The 22864-nt window shown below is 35.6% G+C and overlaps 1 protein-coding gene across 10 annotated transcripts in view; it reads right to left on the bottom strand.

Moving 5' to 3' along the window:
• The window catches only part of LOC129764676 (basic helix-loop-helix ARNT-like protein 2), a 242926-nt gene that overhangs the window by 94956 nt on the left and 125106 nt on the right, over positions 1-22864 (bottom strand). For 3 of the 10 annotated variants that reach the window (XM_055764001.1, XM_055764009.1, XM_055763999.1), the window contains exon 2: positions 1468-2393. The exons of 6 other annotated variants lie outside the window; for them this stretch is intronic. In XM_055764001.1, the coding sequence (XP_055619976.1) occupies positions 1468-1997 (530 nt within the window). In that variant the 5' untranslated portion in view covers positions 1998-2393. Of the gene's footprint in view, positions 1-1467; positions 2409-22864 lie in introns of all 10 variants that reach the window. One more of the 10 variants, XM_055764000.1, reaches the window with a different exon arrangement.

Here is a 22864-nt window from a genome sequence, read left to right as displayed (position 1 = left end):
TAGCGATATTTATTTAATTTGAAGTTGAATTGACAACAATAACATATGCTAAAGTCATGTTATATGGGTTTTGCAAAAAGCTGCCATACAAACCATCCGCACTATAAATCAATAAAAAGTACAGTATAAACATTATAATAATATGGTTATAATTTTATTATTTTTCTACATATAGGATATAGGCACTTAGGTGCCTATTCTATCAAATTCCTTTTAAAAATCCTATTAAATTTGAACGAGGAAAGTGTCACCCATATCTGGGTGACGGGGCGTCGAAAGTGTTAAGCCAGGAGGTCGAAGCAACCGGTCAAATGATGAAGGAGAATCTGGTCAAAATGGACATTTTTATGCGGAAGCGTCAGATGAGACCGACCGTATCTGAGCAGCAGGCAATCATCCAGAAGGAGTAGGTTAAGGTACCGGCTGTCTCTTCCTGTCCCGTATACACTAGTTATTCCGGTTTATTTAACACGTTAAGCCCTGACCGAGCTAGGGGACCAAAGATGAACTTTTCGTCTGACTCACGTTGGTCCCTGATGATTGCGCCGGCTAGTGACCATTCTATCCTGGATTCCTCGAGTCGAGAAAGACGCACCACGCTAGATATGGGGTACAGACTAGGGGGGCGTTGCTGATTAATGGTCAGCTGCATCCCAATAGGAAGTATCCCGTGTCGGGCACACGTACAGAGCATCGAAGACTGCAACATACCAATTATGAGAACACTTGTAATACTAACCTCGAGCCAACCGCGAGTAATCGGTTACATATTACTAACATAGTTGTAAGACAAAAATTGTCAAAATATTGGACTCCCGGCCCCGTCAGGCTAACGCCACATGTGCCTTAATAAAAATATATATATTTTGGATAAAAAAAATTTTAATATTGAAATATATTGATATCGCGGGACATTTTCGTTTCTTTTGTCAATTGCGGGACGTTTCACGGGACGTAATCTTACGCGGGACATTTTGTTGAAATGTGGGACTGTCCCGCCTAACGCGGGACGTCTGGTCAGTTTATTTTAGTTGCATGTCGAAACGTGTTGCTGTTAGAAATCATGTTATGCAATCACTTAGAAAAACTTAGAGCAATTGATGGGAGAAAGGGAATGATTTCAGAAGTAGATAATTGAGACGCAAATATGCTTTTTCTGCTCTGCAAAGCATATAAACCATCGAAAAATATTAAATGGAGGATAAATTCATCAAATATACTTCTTTTCATATACCGCACAAAAAAAAACGCACAAAAAAACCGCACGAGAACAGAAAACCACACAAAAAATCGCACAAAAAAAACGCAAAAAACAGGTTTTACTGTAGTTGGAATACTATAAGCCAGGGCAAATTGAACCAAATGATAATTTATTCGTACATTTCAAAAAACCGGAGATCAGATAAATTAATCGAGTAGACATTATAGCTAAATCACGTTCCTTGCTGTCTCTATAATAAAATTTACCTGTTGTAATGATACATATTATACATATGCTCCTGCGGAATCGGGTAGGTCCGTGGCGCCCCGCCATACCAGGGCATAGCATTGTGACCACCATAGCCGGCTCTCGGTGGGTTAGCCGTAGCAACCTGTGAAGGATGACTTCTGGGTCTAGCGCCAACAGCCTGTGGAACATGGCAACCCGGAAAACTGAATCGCTCACTCGAAGGCCCTTGCTGGGACACCGTAGGATAGCCGGCGTAAGACGGCGTCACACCGGCAATATTTACCCCACCCGAAGCACTACCACTTCGCGCATAATAACTCATTGCGGACGGATTATATCTAGTATCTAACCCCTCGTACCCCATGGCTGCTGTTCCAGCAGCCCCGTGGTGCATATATCCTTCACGGTAATACAGTGCAGGATGCGTTCCGCCTTCGTTCACTGGATAGCCTTGCGAAACGTTCATTGCAACGATCGGTTTAGGCGTTTTGAAACATGTTTTGCTGTCGTACGGTTCCCTCGGCGGATCCAGCTTGGAGCACAACATTGACTGCACTCTCTTTATTCACACTTTTTTCTATCACTGCCGTATCAAAGTTTCTTTCCTTTTTTAAGGCTAAATTCAAATCACAATTGACACACCGCTCCAACACACACAAAAAACCGGTTGACACAAAATGTTATCCAGGTTTGCCACTCGCCGACGAGATACCGAAATCGGGAAAGTAATTGTTGAAATTCTACATTTTATCTCGCGGAGGTAGGCTACTAATTCTCTGCCAAATGCGGGATTCGCCCACGGCATACGCATTTCCCGCTTGAATCCATCAACCGAGAGCTTGACTCCGTTTGGCAATCAATTTAGCGGACCGGTTGTCGGCCACTGGTCAAGATCTACCGGTGAGCCTTGATTTCGCATTTGATGCTGCACAAAACACTGGAGCTGTAAAATAAAAGGCTTTTTTTAGAATGGACACGCGGACAGCTTTTAACTGACTGCGTATGCTGCTGCTGCTGCTGCTGTTGCTGTTGATGTGTATATGGCTTTTTAGTGTCCTTCATACTGACAATTCAAGTGCAAAATATCTCATAATTGACCATCGATAACAATTTGCGAAGCAATTGCTAGCAATTCCACTGAAGTTCACGGACGAAATGATAAGTCTATATAAGTCTATTAATTCTACATATTGTAATTTTTTTGTCACAGAAGATTCAATTGGATCACTCGATTTTGTTTGATCTGTACTACTATCTATAAACGATTGTTTCCTATCCCGGTAGGTATGAGCTCCGAATGATTGGAGTATTCACGAGAATACAAAAAAGTATATGTTCAAAAAAAAAAGATACCAGACAGCGAAGGTGGAATAGGTCAAAAGATAAAATAACAATGTTGGCTGCAGGGTAAAATAAAAGTTGCTCAAATCGACCTTAGTTCAGCTCTATTCAGAATGTCGGTGGCATTAACACTCCTATACTCGCGCATTGGTCTGTCAGAACGAGAAATCAATAATTCGTTCATTTCTCAGAAAATATCAACACTACGGCTTTGCGATTCTCTCTAGCTTCGTTATTCGTCGTTCGTCATCGTTTAGCGTATCACATATGTTGGTACAAAGGGGACGTTTGCCACTTTTTTAACACATTCGGTCTGACACACCGACGCGAGTATAGGAGTAACTTTTTTGGACAAGTGCCTTTTTTTCATATTCTAGAATATTGTTGAATGAAATGTATAAATTAATGTTAGTGGCGTGGAATATTTATAGAATATAATGCATAAGATCATTACCGGACTATTCTTATTTGTTTTCAGTCCCTTTTGTAACTGGATTGAACGGATCCATATATTAACTATTCCTCGATATATTCGTCGTTAGATTCATGCGTTCAAAAACAAAATATAAATGTTTGACTTTCGTATAGTTATTCGCTAAATATAATGGTCATACATATACACACTTGTGGAAGAATTGTAAACAGTAAACTATAAACTAATCGGTGGCTTATAATAATTTTTAACAATTATAGTCTCGGGGATATTTTTTTTTATAATGAACAATATCGACAAGAAAACAAGAAAAAAAGGAAGTTACTAGAAATCTTTTTATATCATCGTTTTATGCCCCATTTGAAAAAAAGGTATTAATTCTTAGTTTACCAAGAATACAAAGACAAAGAACATTAGAAATATGCAAACTTTATATTCCAGAACCTTTATCATCTGGTAATTATCTAGAAGGTTGTTATACATTCTTCTCTTCGATAAAAGACCCGAAAAACACGCAACAACTGCATGAAATGTAAAAAATATATTTGTTTCGAGCATGCAGTTATGCTATGTTCTGATTCTTACTCCAATGAAACCACAATCGATTAATACGTTTTAATGTTATTTTATAGCTCTTTATACTTCCATGAATTATATTCAGTTGCTTACTTTTAATCAATAACAGTGAAAAATTCGAATTTCGATATTTGTGTTGGAGTATCAAAAATTATTCTGTTTTGAGGAGGCTGAATTAGATGACTATTAAAACATAATAAAGACGAAGAATACATATTTTTTTGAGTTTTTTCATTCAATCTTACCCTCTTCTTCAAATAAATGCCAATAAAGCCTGAAAAATACACAATGGCAACATTACAGAGAAGTTAAATTTTCGGTCTGTGACACCGTGCGCGAGTATACGTGTTATGATTTTGCACGCGAGTACAGGAGGGTTAAACAACATCGCGAATTCAACTGATTTTTGGAGAAGCTTCAAACACTGAGATCAACACTGATAATAGTTTCGACATCATTTTAAATCTTGCTTTCGTGTCCGAGAAAAAAGATTTTCCAATGAAAAAGTGATAGTCTATCCGATTCCGTTATTTTTTCCAGTAGGAAAAAAACTGCCTGCGACAAATGATCAATCATTTCGAGGTACGAAAATCTAAAGTGGTTATCATTGGATGAGCGACTGACGGAAATAGTATAAAGATCACACAAGCAGTGAAGGATTTGAATTCCATTGCAGTAAAGATTTGTTTTTGTTTTATTATTCTAACCAACTGTAACAATGATGGTGAGAGAATTCCTGCTGGTAATCCAATACGTGCAACATCTGGCAGCATCTTTCGAAAATTACTATCAGATTTCTGTATTTTGGTACGACGATTCAGGCGATTTTCATTCTTTCACCTATGAAAGTTGAGAAAATTATCATTATTATTGAAAGTAGTATAGAATTTTAAGTTGGCAACACTTCTTGATCAATTTTTTTTTTCGAAAACCCCTATTTCCTTTACTACCACCTTGGGTGATTTTTCGATTTTCAAAAAACTCAAACTTTGACCGCTTTGCGCCACTCTCTCTTAAGTACGATTGAGCTGAAATTCGGCATAGGGTGTTTTTTTGAGGTGGTGAACATTTTGTATAGGGTAACTTTTTGAAATTTTAGGGTCCATTTTTTCCCATACATTCATTGGCACCCTAATGTGCAGTTTCAACCAAACAGAGAATTAAACAACTGTGCGCCATTCCAGGTTGGCAGAAATGTTCTAGCGCTAATAGTGACTACACCGAAGAGTAAAACATAATTGTAAAGTCTAAAGCGTAAAGAGTTTGAACAAATTCCATATTGGGTCAATTCATGCATTGTAATAGATTACATTCATCGTTACAATGAAAGGGCCTGGCCGGGTAAGGGAATAAAAAGTGCCCCCAAACCAAATCACCAGCTGGTATGGCAAATATTGTATAGGATATTAAATAAGGAATTTTGGCGGTTTTTACCCCTATGTGGTTTAACATAGGATCTATAGTGAAAAACTTACTTTTTCTTTTATTTCACGCCATCCTCAAATGCTTCAAGATAAAAATTTGAAAAAAATAGTGAACTACGGTGTATCAAGAAAAAAATATCAAAAAAAAATTTCGTCAAAAATTCAAGTACTAAAAAATATTGAAATTTTGATATTTTTTTTGGGATTTAGAGATTCAGTACTACTCTAATTCATATTTAAATATGTTCCTACGGCTTTTCTAGATATGTGTGATTTTTTTCACTTTTTTTCAGTGTTGGGCGGTACAAAAAAAATTTTTTTTATATTTCCAAAGGGCCTGGCTGGGTAAGGGAGTAAAAAGTGCCCCAGACCAAATCACCAGCTGTATGGAAAATATTGTATAGGGTACTAAAAAAGAAATTATGACAGTTGTACAATATATTTGAGTTTTCATATGGTACAACATAGGATATATGGTGAAAAATGCTACTTTTCGTTTTTTTCACGCCATTCTCAATAGCTTTGAGACAAAAATATGAAAAAAATACGGAAGTACATCTTACAAAGGTGTATCGATCAATATTTTCAAACAATTTTTTCATCAAAAAAATCTAACAATAAAAAAATTTCAATGCGCGATACAAAAAAATTTTTATATATTTTCTGGAATTTGGAAATTTGGGAAAAAAATAACTTTGAGACCCACTTCTGCTCTAAATTTTATTTAAATGTGCTCGTATGTGTTTTTTCTTTACAAGTGGCGTAATTTTTTCCTGAAAAAAAAATTTTTCTTCATCGTCTGCATTATTATTATTTTTTTCTTGAAAACGATTAATTCATTGTATTCGTGGTTTTCAATTTTAAGATTAAAATAAAAAAATAATAAAACCGAATACATGTGTACGGTGGAAGACTTGAAGGGGGTTCCCATTTTTTTCTGGAATTGGTTTTGCATGACAGTAGAAAAGGCTTCTGTTGAGAAGAGCGCAGAGCGGAGATAAGTGTGTGTAAATTTAGCTCAACAAAAATGTCGAACAAATAGATGCTCCTCCTGGAAATTGATCAACATAAAGTTATATGAACGATTCAAGTTTATCAACCGCTGCTGATGATTTCTAGTATGATATGGAAGTGCATATTGAGGATATAGTGGAATATTATTGATAAAACCTGCAAATAGTTTTTCTAGATTCAAAACAAAAACATATCGGGTTGCATGCTGTTAGATGTCAAAAAAAACAAAGTTGGAACATTAAGGAGTTGTGAAGTGTACTAATATGCTCGGAAACTCAATGATGCATTGGATCCTCATGGTAACGTTTAGGTAATCTATTCTTTTCGTTAAGATTTGTCTGTGTTGCCCTTTAAAGAATGTTCATACTTTTTTTTTTGTTTTTCCAGGACTGGATACTTCGGGGCCTTTATGGAGATTGCAAGCATTATATCAATGTTTCAATTACGGAGCTATTGTTTATGGACGATGTCAACAGGGCATGCGATGCTGGGTTTTAAGTCACCTGTATCAGACTGCAGAGTGAACCCGGTCCGAGTTGTTAGCGTCCCACGCTCTCATGCCGGAGGTTCGGGTTCGATTGCCATTCTGGCCGGGGGATTTTTCATCAAAGAAAATTTTTTCGACTTGCACTGTGGTCACGCGTATTCTAGAGCTTGCCACTCCCCAGTATATTCAAAGCGTGTTATTCGTCATAGAAATCCCAATCAAGTACTACTAATAAAAATGAAGCAAGTAATGCTACGTTGAGAAGGTAATAGTTCCACTGGAACGTTAGTGCCATCCAAGAAGAAAATCAGACTTCAGTAGAGAAACGTAGGTAAATCATATTTACCATAGTGAATATATAGAAAAAATATATGAAATCGTGTTAAACACATATTTTTAAATCAAATATAAGTCTTTTTGAGGAGAAATACATAACTATGTTTCATTGGTTCACAAAAAATTTAAAAAAACCATACAATTTCTAGCAATTTTGCACGGTATTTATTAACACTACCGCTAGGATACCTGGTCACTGTCTATTTACGTTGGCTTCAAGTCATTGATATATGGCTTTGTGTGCTTCATAACCCGTATGTACAAATAGCATCTTTGCTACGCTGAAAGTTACGCTTGGACCTGTCGCGATACAACAGTCGCCTAATATTTTGATGCTATGATGGACGATTGTTTGGTGGTGCAAATTATGCATCCGCGATATTAAATACAAACAGAGAGAGAGGTACCGGAGGGGGGAACATTTGCGCTAGGGTATGAATGATGCTGAGGCAAATATTCTGCCTTCGTGCCTTTCGACATCATGTATCAAAGTATCGAACTGACGCTATTGCGAAGCAGGCGTTAAGGTTGTGCGCCACATAATTATTTGAGGTATATCAAGCTAAACCATAGTGAATGTCGCGCTAGAATGTTGTGAGTTATTTGGGTTCGCGTGCCAATCGCAAAACTGCTTTCAACAAGGATGGCATTTGCGCTAATCTTGATCATAATGAAGCAATACAACTCTTTTCGAGGTTATTGAAATTGAGAGACAGAATTTATTTCGTTTATTTGGTCACTAAGAAAGTAAATGTCGTTCTAAAATTCTGTATGTGATAGGGTTTCGCTCGCCAGTAGCAAAACTTTCTCCACTCTCTCCACTGCGCTTATCTCGAGCATGAGAAAGTAATGCAACTTTTTCGAGACCAGTAATATTAACAGAAGTGCTTCTTTTGGTTGGTTTACGTTGTATGAAGGATGTCTACAGGTGTGATTCCACTGAGACAATACTAAATAACATTTAGCATGATATTTGATACTTGCAAGTATTGCCATTGTTGTTTCTTCCATTCGGTGCCAAAGAAAGATTGATGAAGTTATAAGATGTGGAATAATGGTGCAGGTTGAACAAGTATATAATTGCCTGTAGCCAAGTGTATGTCAATTGTAAAAAAGGCCACCGGAAGAGCGTTCGAGGTAAATTTTCAATGCATTGATATGAAACAAAGAGCGACATGCGATCAGCTTGTGTATTGTTCTGCGAGGACAAGAGTGAATCATCAATCCATTGTCGTCTACTGATTATACAATAAAAACCCGCTTTCAGGGCGCCCAACCCTTCTACCAAACAGTTGTTTCCAAAAATTTGCAGTAGGGGGGTCTCCGTAGCCACATTGGTTGCGCGTTCGCTTAGTAAGCGATCGATCGTGAGTTCAAAACTCAGGGCCCTCATTGATCATCTTTGTGTTGTTACAGAATAACTACGTTCACGCAATAATCATCAGCGATGGAGATCAATCCACGGTCGAAATAAGATCGATTTATCTATACAACTGCTCTGCTCTGCAAGACACATCGGGCTGATGTTCTATAAATAACTCAACAAGGCTCAATCAACTGTCTCCGCTGTCCTGTCTAACTCGATAATGGAAGAACAGAACTCTTACGGCCTAAATGGCTACTGTGTAAATGTGTACCATATGCAATGGTATAGAAGGGATTACTCTAACGCCGTAAAAAGGCAACTGTGTAATGTTCTAATTATAGATATGATAAACATGTGACATGTACACGTAAATTCGGCTCTGTTACAGCTAAAATGCTAATGAGCCTAAAATAAACAAAAGGGATAAAAAAAAAATTTGCAGTATTCTAAAATAATATCCGATGTTATTAACAAGTAACTTGAACAAAATAACGCGTAGTTCTGCGTCAACAATGTGGTCGTGTCTTGGACACAATCTCCTATAATTTTTTGAAAAACTGAATATACAGGAGTCTGCGTTTATCTTTCGTTTACAAATCATAGAACAAAGTACAAAGTTTTTGTATGTTTTAAAACGAAACTGAAAATACAACATTGATGTTCAAAAGACAGAAACCGCAAATAGAAGGGTGTGGTCACATCGCAAAAGTATTGGGCTGGCAACGAACGAATTCAACTGTAAATATTCTCCAACTGAAGATTCTTGTGGGAAATTTTCTCAATTTTACTTTGACATCGTTTACTATTTGGAAATCGTGTGATTTATACATGAAAATGAGAAAAACCCTGTTTTGACGTAGGACTACGTCTTTCATTTCTATACCGGGGTGTAAAATCAAAGTTTCGAAAACGAAAGCGTTACGCCGGAGACCGAGATTTTGAGTGTTAATAGCTCCTAAACAACTGAACGAAATGGGTTGATAAACACTTCATTCGAAAGATAAAATGTTTACGCGTTCTATACTTGTTACTTTCTGATCCAAAAACTTGTTTCAATAGTTCTTAAATTTGCTTTTAAAACAAAACAAGCTTTCAAGCTATTGAAATCACCAATCGGTATATAAGCGAGCGCCGCTCGGAAATCCACTCAGTTCTAATTGAACAGCGATTGGAGCATGTTGTCGCTGTTGTGGTGAAGCTCTTCATTTATCATGAAAGCGCGGATGAACGGTGTCACCAAGAGCCTGTTTGTGCACCTTAGGCCAGAAGGGAATCCATCAGGAGAAGAGTGATGCCACGACCGGTTCCCCGGGAAGATCTCGAAGCAGCCGCTACACACACACATACACGCGCGGAATTCTTTCCGTTTGGATGCCATTCAGCATCGAGAAGGATCCGGAAAATAATCTGCCAGTTCCTCTGGGAATTTAAAAATACATTCATGTGAAAGAGTTTATTTGAATGTTTTCTATCCATGTAACACTGTGACCAAATACATTTGGTTTTGTGATTTTTCAATCAATCGCAATTAACAAGATAGCTTCTGAAGATTATTCTTCTCCATCAGTAGGATATTTCCGTATCCAATATTGTATGCGCCCGCAATCGTTTATTGCTCAGTCGCCGAAAGTTCCGAGCTCAGAGAGTTAATTCCCCTCTAGTTTGCCTTCCAAATTGCCATCGTAAACCACGCCTTCTCTCGATTCAATCACGCACAAAAAGCATACTTAAGCGATATTCTGGCGATGAGACGCATTCATTTTTCGTGAGGACATCGACAAGACAACATCGTTGCTGAGGGTGCTGGACGGCGAAGGATCGAGATCTGTCCTGAAACGCAAGCAGTTTGTTTGAAACTGTGAGGGAGCACAGAGAAGCCGATCCTTCAGGAGAAGAGAAGGTGACCATCGAAGCAGCCGCTACACATACACATACACGCACGGAATTCTTTCCGTTTGGATGCCGTTCAGCATCGAGAAAGATCCGCAAAACAATCTGCCAGTTTCTCTAGGAATTTAAAAATACATTCATGTGAAAGAGTTTATTTGAATGTTTTCTATCCATGTAACACTGTGACCAAATATGTTTCAATCAAGTGCTATTAACACATGGTTATCGAGTTAACATTAACCACTGGTGGGCTTCCAGTATCGAGGAAAATGTGGAAATATCTAATCGTTACTGAAAATAATCTGCCAGTTCCTCTGGGAATTTGAAATTACAGTCATGTGAAAGAGTTTATTTTAATGTTTTCTATCCATGTAACACTGTGACCAAATACATTTGGTATTGTGATTTTTCAATCAATCGCAATTAACAGGATAGCTTCTGAAGATTATTCTTCCCCATCAGTAGGATATTTCCGTATCCAATATTGGATGCATAAAACCTTGTGTTTCCAACGTAACGCTCTCGTTTTCGAAGTTCTCCAAATAGTCATTCATTCAGAATGAATTCAGATTCAACTTCATACAAATGATCTCTAAATCAACGATAGTCCTACGTCACCCTTGCGGTTATACCATAGATATAACCCACTTCCTGTTTTTAGTGAGTCAAAATGTTGTCACGTCACTCTAGAATGGGTTGTTTTTTTTATATGCGATGAGTGAAAATTGGTTTGATATGATTTATATTTCATAATTTTTATCATACCACTTCATCCAGCCGATAGAGAGATATTAACGGTATTGAAATTTGAGATCCTGAAAGTAATCCTTTTGTTTTCGATTTTTTAAACTTACACCGCAGTACAGAAATGAAAGACGTAGTCCTTAGTCAAAAATGTGCGTCAATTTTTTTCTTCCCAAATGGAATAAATATCCGAGATTCGAACAAAATCCGAGCAATCACTTACTTCAAACTCAATTTAACATAAACTAAAATTATCGAAATTATTGACAGAGGTTGTATTGAGTTTTCAGAACCAATTAACGACATTTGAGTATCAACTTCTGAATCACGAATCAGAAAATTTAATTGAATTGTGAAAAATATCATCGGTCGATTTTATTATTGAGTTGTTTTCCTGGTTGTCTTCTCACGTTGCTCATAAACACCTTGAATGTTCATAACACGATGAGTTATGAAATATTTACTAACTTTGCTGGTTCAGGCCATACACGGAGAACAACTACGAAGGGTACAGTCTACCGAAGCGCCAGTTCAAGTTTAATGTCTTCATGCTAATCATGAAATCATGAAATTTGTGTTGTTGTTAATAGTAATCGTATTCCATTAAACAATCCATTCGCAGAGCAACCCGATTACAAATCACACCACATTACCCTCAATTGACCCTTTTTCGGCAGCCACAACGTCAACAATATTTGTGCGTTCCGAATCCGACCGGTACGCGGCACGTACTCAATTCGAATGCTAATATTTGCAAAAATAACATTTCCGGATCGAATAACAACCAGCTTTCCTACTGTATAACCATCCAACGTTTTGTCGGAGCTTACCGACATCTTTTCACCCATTCAACAATTTCTCTTTCGCTCTCCGCTTCAGAATCTCCAGTTTTCCATCGGAACTTTCCACCAAAACAAAATCGAGGCAACGCATGGTGGGAAGGCTTATCGGATCCTCGGAATGGGAGGAATGGGATGCGGCAAACATATAGGAAATATACGCGCATCCGTTTTCGGTGTGCGATAGAAAGGGCCGACTTAACCTCGGAAACGTTGAGCCTGAAATATCATCCGTCAATAATCGAGTGAACAAAATGCTGCCACCGTCTTCCGGGAATGTATATCTCTCTGGGAAACTGAGAGGCATATCTGTTGTGCGTAGTGCTGAACTGCGATTTCTTGGTGAGATCGGTTGGAACACATTTCTGTGCCCGCTGCGATAATGGGTGGAAATTTGGTTGGGTCACATTCGCGCACAAATACATAGAAAGCGCGGGAGGGAGAGAGAGAGAAGTAGCGAAAAGGAAAACGCTGTCGATTGGGGTTTTTTTATATCCTATCGAGGAGAGTTTTATGTGACTGCCGTTCCGACGAACCACAACTGAAACGAACGAAGGAACGAACCGACTGTATGCCGTGTGGTTTGTTTTGATCTCACTGTTGTGGAACATTCCACCGCCCGAGGAAAGTAGCTCCTAACGAGCAGAGGGAAATTATCATTTTCTAATGATGTTTATTGCGTCGTCTTGCACGAAAAAAAACATGCGATTTCGCATTATTCCGTTTGAGGCTGGCTTCCCGCCAGCATATTCGAAATATGTAATTAAATTATTTCGAGAAGTCTGATAGCTGCGCAGCGGCACAGCTCCGCCCCAGGGACGGACATGATACCGATTGATATACACATAAAGACGACGGTTCTGAACAATTCTTCCCCGTTTGCGAGAGAATAGAAAGCAGTGAAATCATGAGAATCCCTGCAAAATAAGTAACAGTATTGTAAATTATTTTCCCCGCTAGGTATCTCTGAACAATTTAATAACGACGTTCGGGAAAAATAGGCAATTTTTGAATGACGCCCCCGCCTGTAAAAGCGCATTTGTAATTCGCTTTGCGATCAATTCGGCGATTGGCACCGGAGCACAAAATTGAGCAACAAAACAACAGTGCCAAAAATAGCGCACAACGCTCGAATAGTTCGTCCGCTAGTCAGTGACTAGGGGCCAGAGGAAATATTTACGAGTTAGACTACCTTTTATCTTTGCTTTATTCAGTCACGCTACATTGTGTTAAGCCTGGCCCGTCATTCAAAAACATGTTTTCGGTTTTATCGTACCTGATCCCCCCTCGTTCGCGCTCCTTCAATAGACGGTGATCAGGAAGCAGAACGAAAAAAAATCATATACCCGTTGCTCGGAGAGCGTCTCTCTAAGACGCTTTGGGATTTTATACACTTTGCCCATCAGAAATTTACATTAAATATTGTCATAAATTCTGCGAGCCATTGGAAAAAAAACATTTCTAATGTGCCAGATCGGGCAGGAAACGCCTTTTTCTTTGCTCAAATAGGTTATCGCGTTTTGCCTCCGTTGAGTGGGCTTCCGAATTTGACTTATCACATGTCTTCTAGGTTCTATTCCTGATTGTCCGAACTATCTTTGGTTAAAATTTTTCAACTTTTAAAGAATCTTCTCCGAGCAAACCCATTGAGAATTTTATAGCCAGCTAATATCGGTACCCGTGGTCGGCTGCTATTATCGGATTAAAGTGTTATCCAATGTTTATTATTATCTTGGTAAAGCGTAGAGCTCACCATTAAACTGGTTTCTGTGGATAAAAATAACCACGAATGCAAATTCTAAACCAGCAGAATTTGTTTCTCTGATTCTCGAACCCGTTCCCGATGTGTAGTGAGTATCGGACGAACAAACAGAACAATAAAACTAAAATTAATATGTTTTCGATAAAGGTTGATAGGTTGTTGCTGGATCCAACATTTCAATGATGAATATTTTTAACCAAACGATAACCAAAAAATACTGATATATAAAATAAATAACCATGAATGAACGAAAACACTGCTATTCATTGAAAGAATTATTTTCAAGATTATTCTTCCAATAATAATCACATTGCACAATTATTTCATGCAACATTTTCTCTCTTGGTATCCGGCAGCTTAAGAAAGAAATCATTAACCAGGACGTCGGAATCAAACTTTTATAATGCTCTTCGAATGTTTTTTTTTCTCTAATGAGCTGTTTCAGCGCAAATAACGATTTTTGTCATAAACTTAATTTTTGTATTTTTTGATTGCGCTCAAATTTTTCAGAAGAATTGTTTGCGAGCACGAAGGACAATCATATCATCGGTTTGCCATTTTGACTCTGGCCTTACTTTTGAGAAGGGCCTAAGCAAAGATTGCTTGAAAATTTTCAAAAAACATATTACTCAGAAACGGTTGGTTCAATTGACTTAGTGTCTTCCGCAACGTTTTAGGCTATTTTCGGGACTATGTGGAGAAAGTATGCACTGTAGGGTTGCCGCGAAAGCGGTCATGTAAAATTTCAAAAAACTACCGTGTATATTTTGTTTATTGGTCTGAAAAATCACACGTGCAAAATTGAAGCTCAATCGGACATGATTTAGGGATTGTCTAGTGTCGCAAACATCAAAACCGTAACCGTAATTCAAATCGAGGAAATTTTTTGATGCCAATTGAATGAACCGTCGAGATTTATTGTTATCTCGGTTATTGTGCTGTTGTCAAACTTTGACTTTTCAGTGCCCAAAGTGCCCAAAAATCAATTTTTGACAAAATTTTTTTTAGAGATAACAACAAATCAAACAATTATAAGACACTAGCTGACACGGCAAACTTCGTCCAGTCCAAAATTTATTTTTCGTTATCACATTCACGTTTTTTCACTAAGCGCATGTTCATGGGTCCAATCGCAGAACTGTTCATTGATTGATCTTCTAATCTACCCTTTAAAATTACCTTTTACTATAACATTCCTAGTACTTCTACCAAAACTCGTCATTATAAAATCATATTATTTTCAGACACAATTCTCGTGCAAGATTTTTCATCCACATCCATAAAAACATGTTTCTCCGTTACATGGAATAAATGTTTGATACTGAAAATATAATAGAATAAAGACAGCCCTAAATCGGACAATTCCTTTCTCGAGTTTTGCTCTTATCAACACATTCGGTGTTCCATTAGAAGAAGATATAGGAGGTATAGATATGGCAGACACCGACACAGACATTTTACAGGAAGTCCCGTATGAAAAATCTCAATGGCTATTCTCATTGGGGCCCTAAAGCATACATTTTACCTTGTATACCGAAAAAACGTCCCAGACAGTAGACTTTTGACAAAAAAAAATTGGTTTGTCATTAAAATATTATTTTTTTAAATAATCCCGATTTCATGTAAAACATTTTCTAGGGTAGAAAATCAAAACTTCGAGCGCTTTGAACCACCCCTGAATCACGTCCGATTGATCTGAAATTTTGCACAGGTCATTTTGTTTGGGCCAATAAACAAAATGTAGGGGAACCGCGGGTAATACGGACAGTGGGGGTAATTTGGACAGGTGGTTGATTTGTATAGTTACATTTTGAATTTCAGATTTCTGTTAATGAGAACACCTTCTACATATTATTCTATAATATTTAAGCCACCTCACGTCAATGAATACTGATCAAAAATGGAAAAAGGAAACAAAAAACGAAAATCTTACATGATTCCGCCTGTAGATGTAATTTTAGTTGCTTAATTAAGCATTTTGAGTGGTTTAATATCAAAATTCAATTCGCTGATGGTTATATTTCAGTTTGTGAGTTGACAGAGAAGCGATATTAGGTATGTACGGAAAAGTAAAATCATTTTTGAGTGAAATATTTAAATTATTGAAATAATTGTACTGGTGAGGTAAAACGGACAGTTGCCAGTGGGAGTGAGATGGACTGTTAAAAATCCGTTTAATCTATTCCTAAGGAATACCCTGCGACTATAAATGGAAATCATATCGCCAAATGTGGACTGTTTAGAAGCTGGTGCCGAAAGCAAAAAAAAATGAGGGTCTGTCTGTTCATACTGCTGGAAAGCACGATATCACTTCTAGGTGGATAAATTCAATTTTTTCATCATTTAACGAACATTTATGATAAGTTTAGACCTTGGTTGAATAAAATTATTCCTCTCGCAATCGATGAACCTCTACGCTTCATATACTACAAAACTGTCCATATTCCCCCCACTATATGTCCATATTACCCGCTTCAAAAAGAATGTTGTGCTTTTCGATCTGCTTTAATTTCGTAAAAAACACTGAAAAACACTTTTTTGTAAAATATTTGGCCAATTAGGTAGAAAAACAGCATATTGAATTGCAAGAAACTGCATCCAAGTTTTGGGAAGCATGAGTTTCCAAAGATATAATTGAAGTTCTTCTTAACATGTCCGTTTTACCCCCACCTTCCCTACATGGTCGGTTCTTAACATTCGATGATGAAATTCTTCCCATTCATTCATTGCCACTCTAATGCACTGTGGTTTTTTAAATTTTATTTTGAAACTAATTCTTAAAACTATATTTTCTCAGAAAAGATTGATTTTTTTTGGTTTTTTTTTTGTGTTTTTGATATGTTGCAGCGGACAACCAATGAAGTTCATTGCACAGTGGGCCAAAATGGAAAAATAATGGACAAAATAGTTAGTTTAAAAAAAAATGAAAATTATTGAAATGTTTCTTATAATTGTTTCAGACCCGAATTTGGCTGTATGCTAGCGTTTCGGAGATACAGTGATTTCAAAACAAAAATTACTGAATATTTTCAAATTTTGGTCGTTTTCGAATGTTTTTCGAGTTTATTCAAATATGGAAATTATTTTTCTGAAAGTATTTTATAAAATGATAGAGAGTTGCATTTCATTACAGATTTCTGATTGTTGCATAACGGCTACATTTTTTTTGCTATAATTACAGTTTGAGAATTGCTAACTTATATTTTATCTATGGAAACAGGAATAAATAAATTGTATTCTCTGTTGTTTGGTTTTTTCAAACTCTGTTGTAGTTGTATAGGAACAAAATTGGTTAACCGCTACTCCTTTCGTTTTTGAGCCCAAATTGTTTAAGCTGTGGGTTATGAGATTCACATTTTCGTGAAAAATACATATACACACGTTGTGAGTTCCCGAGCTAGTTAAGGGTTTACTTTTTAGGTCGGAGTTGAGCAAAGGATGAAAATCAGATTTGTATTTCAATCTTCAATTCCATGAATCCGTTGTAGGCCTCTCGCAGTGTTGTAGTCATAGACCTTTTCTGAACAGCTTGGCATTTCCGTCCTTCCTCATTGTCACACAAACATGGTGACCAGGTTTTGCTCGAATCTTATGATTCTTATAGAATTGCATAACCGCGTGCTCCAGTTGACTGCCTATTATAGGATCAATCATTCAGTAATCTTTTTGCTTCCGTTGCCGTGGTTTGAGTTCTATTAAATTTGTTTTATTTTCTCGTCTGTCCATGACTTAGGCGATACAGTCAAGAGTTGGAATTGCTCAGCCATTTTCGTTCCTTCTCTTTTAAACTTTTCTTTTTAGCTGCTCAATTATTTCATACAATTAGCTGGTTCTATTTTCATCAAATTTAACTTCCGTACTTAGAGTTGCATAAGATGTGTTTTCTAGTGCTATTGACTATCTCGTGATATTTCTTCATGACATAATTAGTATCGAATTAAGACTACTTAGTAAAAATGAGTACTAATTTTTGTCTTATCTATTGGCGCTGCGTGTATACTTGAGATAGATTCAATTGATGCCGCGGATGTTGCTTTTAAAAATGTCTCCTGACTAGAAACTTTCATATTGAGATTCGTTGGCTCTATTGATGTTGCTGATGTCGCTTCTATTGTTTCTTTTTTTTATCCCATTTAATTATTTAAGGCTCATTAGCATTTTAGATGTAACAGAGCCGAATTTTAATCGTGTACATGTCACATGGTTATCATATCTATAATTAGCACATTACACAGTTGTCATTCGCCAGTATTCCTTCTATACCATTACATATGGTACATTCACACAGTAGCCATTTAGGCGTAAGAGTATTATTTCTGTTCTTCCATTATCCAGTTGGACCACCGGACAGTGGAGACAGTTGATTGATCATTATTGAGTTATTTATAGAACATCAGCCCGATGTGTTTTGCAGAGCAGAGCAGTTGTATGGATGAATCGATCTTATTTCGACCGTGGATCGATCTCCATCGCTGATGATTGTTGCGTGGACGTAGCTATTCTGTAACAACACAAAGATGGTCAATGAGGGCCCTGAGTTTTGAACTCACGATCGATCGCTTACTAAGCGAACGCGCAACCAATGTGGCTACGGAGACCCCCTATTGTTTCTTGACTGGGATCATTCATACAAACATCTTCCTCTTCACTACTGGATGAATCATCAACACTAGATAGGGCAGTTAGTGCAGACAACACGAATCGCAAATTTTAAATTTTTATTAAGCACTAATTTTGCTGTATTAATTTTCATGAACTTTCGGCAATTTTTGATTATTTTTTTTTTTTTGAGAATACGTTTACACAATTCTTGTAAAAGGTATAAATTTTGTACTTCATTCTTCTCTTCTGAACTATCTTTTGCTTTTCACTTGATTGACACTTGCTTGTTACTTGTTTATCACTTGCTTGTGTCTTTGCTGCACTGTTTTATATACCAACATACTTGATACTTGAAACAGTTATTAGTAATGTTTCTGTCTATACTAACGTGTATAACTCGTAGAAAACATCAGGTTATTTTTGTGATAGGCAACTGGGGAATGTTACTCCTCTACTCATCAAGTCCAATCTGAACATGTTTCATCATCCTAAATCGACTGAAGCATACTTTACCAATTCATTGCTTTTAAATCGTGAATTTATTATTTAATAAACTTATAATATTTTTGTCCACCATTTTATCATAATTATCCTATTTGCAATAATTAATATTTGTTATACGCTGCAACATCCATAACAATTCAAACATCAAAAGATTATTTCCTGCAGAAATTCTTCTTGTAAAATAAAAAAAAAGATTTGTTATAATGTATATTTTTTTACACAACCTCATACCATGAGTATTTACTATATCACTTAATTTATACAAGTATTGCAGTCAAAAATTATCTTCTCTTTTAGTAAAATTTACATCTTGGTTAAAAAGAGTAGAAAAACATTCAAAAACGGCCAAAAGTTGAGAATTTTAAGTAAATTTTTATTTTAAAATCTCAGAAACGGTAGCAGCTAGCATAATTTTGCCATGCATATTTTTGACTGAAAATTATGCGTACTTTCATAAAATCAGGTCTAAAAACAATTATAAGAATCTTTTCAACAATTTTCAAAAATCCAATTTTTATTTAAATATCCAACTTTTTTGCTGCTCTTTATTTTTCTATTTTGGCGCACTGTGCAAGAAACTACATTAGTTGTCCACTGAAACATATTAAAAAATTAAAAGAAGAATCAAAAACTCTTTTTTCGAGAAAATTAAGTTTTATGTGTTATTTTAGAAATAAAATAAGAATAAAAGATTTTTTAACAGTGCATACTTTCTCCATATGTTCCCAATAATAACCTAAAACATTTCGGAAGACCTCAAATCAATCGCACCAACCGTGTTTCAGTTATATTGTTCTGAAAATTTGCGAGCAATTTTTGTTGGGGCCCTTCTTAAATGTAAGGCTAGAGTCAAAATGGAAAATATATGATAAAAATTGTTCTTTTTGGTCATAAAAAATTCGTTTGCAAAATTTGAGCATAATAAAAAATAAAATCGACCTTGAAATGGAATCGGTCGTATACAAAAATATGTAACCTTGATATAAATATATAGGCAATTCATGCCAAACCGATATATTGGTTCATTTTCGAAAAAAGAATTAATTTCGTTTCTTATCGCAAAATATTAGACCTGTATTTTTTTTATTTTTTCACTAGGATACCCATATCCATTTTATGGTGGTCCAAAAAACCATTTTTCTCCCTTTTCCCCACAAATGTCTTTTTTCAAAAATTCATAACCTTTGAACTGCTGAACCGATTCAAATGATCGACAAATCAAAAGAAAGCCAATTAGCTAGTCTTTTGGAAAAAAATATTATGAAGAAATAATGTTGTTTCCGTAATTGATGGTTCTGACCATTGAAAAATTAAAATTAAATTTGGAACATTAAACACTTTGGGATACAACTGGAATACACTGGATGGTTTATTTCGCGATCTTAATCGGGCAAAGGTTGGAATTGGAATGATTATGGTATTGGGATCTTCTTTATGCTTCCAAATGGACAAGTGGACCGCTCGTGGATGTTGTTGGTCATCATCAAATCATTTTAATGTCTATTATCATCTTACTGAGGCGTAAAGTTCAACATCAAGAACTGGTTTCTGTTGGTAAAAATAACCCAGCGAACGCAAATTTTAGTCCATAATAACTTCAGAGCTCAATTCACTGTTTCTCGAACCTATTTCAGTTGTAAAAGCGAACGTTGTCGGATGAGTGAACAGGTTAATAAAAATAACATTAACATGATTTCGCAAAAAAAAACAGGAGGTTTCTAACCAAACGAAAACAAATAAAAATGCTAATATACAGAAAAAAAATTAGACAGCCATGCGTTCAGTTCAAGTTAAAGACACAAGGATAAAATGCGTCGTTCAGATAACTTTACTATTCATTAAAAAGAAACATGTTCAAAGGTAATTATTTCAAACCATTTTTATTTCGTAGTAGCGTGATGCTCAAGGAAAAAACATCATGGATCATGACGTCAGTATCAAACTCAAACAAATCCAATTTAAATTGGATTTAATAGAACCAGTCAATTAATATTTCGTAAACCTTGAAGCAATACGAAACGAAACATGAGTATGTTTTCCTATGATGAAAGTCAATCATAATGATATCCAATTCCATTACTTCAACATAAAGTTGCACAGACACACAAACACAAAACACATTGTGCACATATTGAACAATTATCATTTGCAGTCAATTTTTATTGAAGCTCACTCCGAATTTGATCCGAAATTTATCCAGAATTCTAGAATTTTATTTCGTCACGTTTATTCAAAAAAAAAATTTTTTCTGGGAAAAAGCCAATGTAAAATTAATGTGAATCTTATTGTTGTTGTGCATAACCATACACATCAAATGAGCGTATGATTTATGATGTTTTTTTTTTCATTTTGAAATTCTGATGGTTGTCGCACCGTTAATCCATTACGCCGACTGCTTACTTCATCCTATTTGCTTATAATTTTACTTTTTCTCATTTTTAAAAAAAATTTATTCTATTTTTAGTATTTTCCGTTTTTGACTTTCACTAACTAACTTTCACTTCACTATTCAAATATTAAAATTTTCACTCTTTCATATAATATTTCATATTCCATTTTGTTCATTTCATTTGTGATTACTTCAATTCGTTCCATTTCTATCATCGCTTATGGCGAATTTCATGTCAACTCGACTGGCCATGTAAGGAAATTTACCATTTAAGCAACTCTGCATACTTGAAGTCTCCAAAGAAAATTTTGGACGACTTTTTGAAAAGAGCCTAATTTTCTTTTTAATTGAGAAAAAAATATAAAAATCTGTAAGACCTACAGAATTTACTTCAAAGAATGTAATGAAAAGAAGTTTTTGTAAAAAAGTAAAAAAAAAAGAATTATTTGTTACTAATTTTCTAACACAAGAAATAAGACCTGCCAAATCATGGTCAAAGAATGAAATTCAGGAAAGTATTATTATTATATTTCAATAAAATATTTCGAGCCATTTAAAAAAAAATTAAAATTCTCAAAACGGTTTTTTTAATTCTGAAAAATATTTATGAATAGCCCATACAAAACCCAACCTTTGTCAAAGTCGTCAACTTTCCATCTCTTTTAGCTTCTTGGAGACTCCTGAACATTTTTGTGTATAAATTCTCGCGATTAATATGTTCTTGCTACTTTCCTAAACAGAAAAAGTTTGCAGAGCATATAAATGGTGAGAATTTACACGTCAAAATGTTACGAGTAAAACATTTTAACACTAATGTTCACTTTAAATGTGTTCTTTCCAAAGAAAACATGAAAAAGTTTGTTGTTGGAAAAATTCTTCCCCTGTAGAAGTGAACTCTTTTAGCTCTTCTAACCATTAATGGATGACTTGTTGGTTATTATATGAGCTATTCATATATTTTTTCTCAGAATTTGCCAAAAAAAAATGTTTCAAAGTAATTTTTTTTATTTTTTGTAAAATATTTTCAATGAAAATTTAAACAATGCGCTACATTTCATTCTAGATCGAAAAAAAATGTAAGTCGTATAGTTTTTGAGATAGAAATTTTATAAAAGTCGTCTAAATTTTTTGTGAAATTCTAAGTATGAAAAGTTACCTAAATGGTCAATGTTTTTACACACACAAAGTTTCACTACGATCTGAAATGGTGCTGCAAACTTCTAAGACGAGATGGCATGGAATTCGTCTTCTTAATTTTTTTTCTGTAGTATTGTTTTTGTTTCGTTTGTTTTCATCTCGCCCATTGTTTATGTTCTTCTGTTTTGGTCTTATGTTTCGAGTTTGTTATTCAGAAATTCCATGGAAAAAGGTTCTACAGAATAAAAATTCTAATTTTGCTCGTATATGCATACCTTTTCGAAAAATTTAGACATTATTTTTTTCGGGGTCTGAAAAAACGCCTTTTTGCCAATTATGTCGAACATAATAACATAAAAGATTCCATAAAATAATAACATAAAAGATATAGAGGAATCTATATTTCTCATAAACTATAATACAAAATTCCTGAAATTTTGATATTTCATAAAATAAAATTTAAAAAAAAATGAATAAAATGGAATATGAAAAAATCCAAAGGTTCAAAAAATTATAGAAACAGCGTTTGTCTCGACTCCTTGAAATTCATAAAAAAAAGGTTTTTTCGTT

The sequence above is a fragment of the Toxorhynchites rutilus genome, chromosome 2 (assembly GCF_029784135.1).
Source record: "Toxorhynchites rutilus septentrionalis strain SRP chromosome 2, ASM2978413v1, whole genome shotgun sequence".
Classification (NCBI taxonomy): Eukaryota; Metazoa; Arthropoda; class Insecta; order Diptera; family Culicidae; genus Toxorhynchites; species Toxorhynchites rutilus.
The sequence above is the reverse complement of the archived record's forward strand: the minus strand, read 5'-3'. Positions and strand labels throughout refer to the sequence as shown.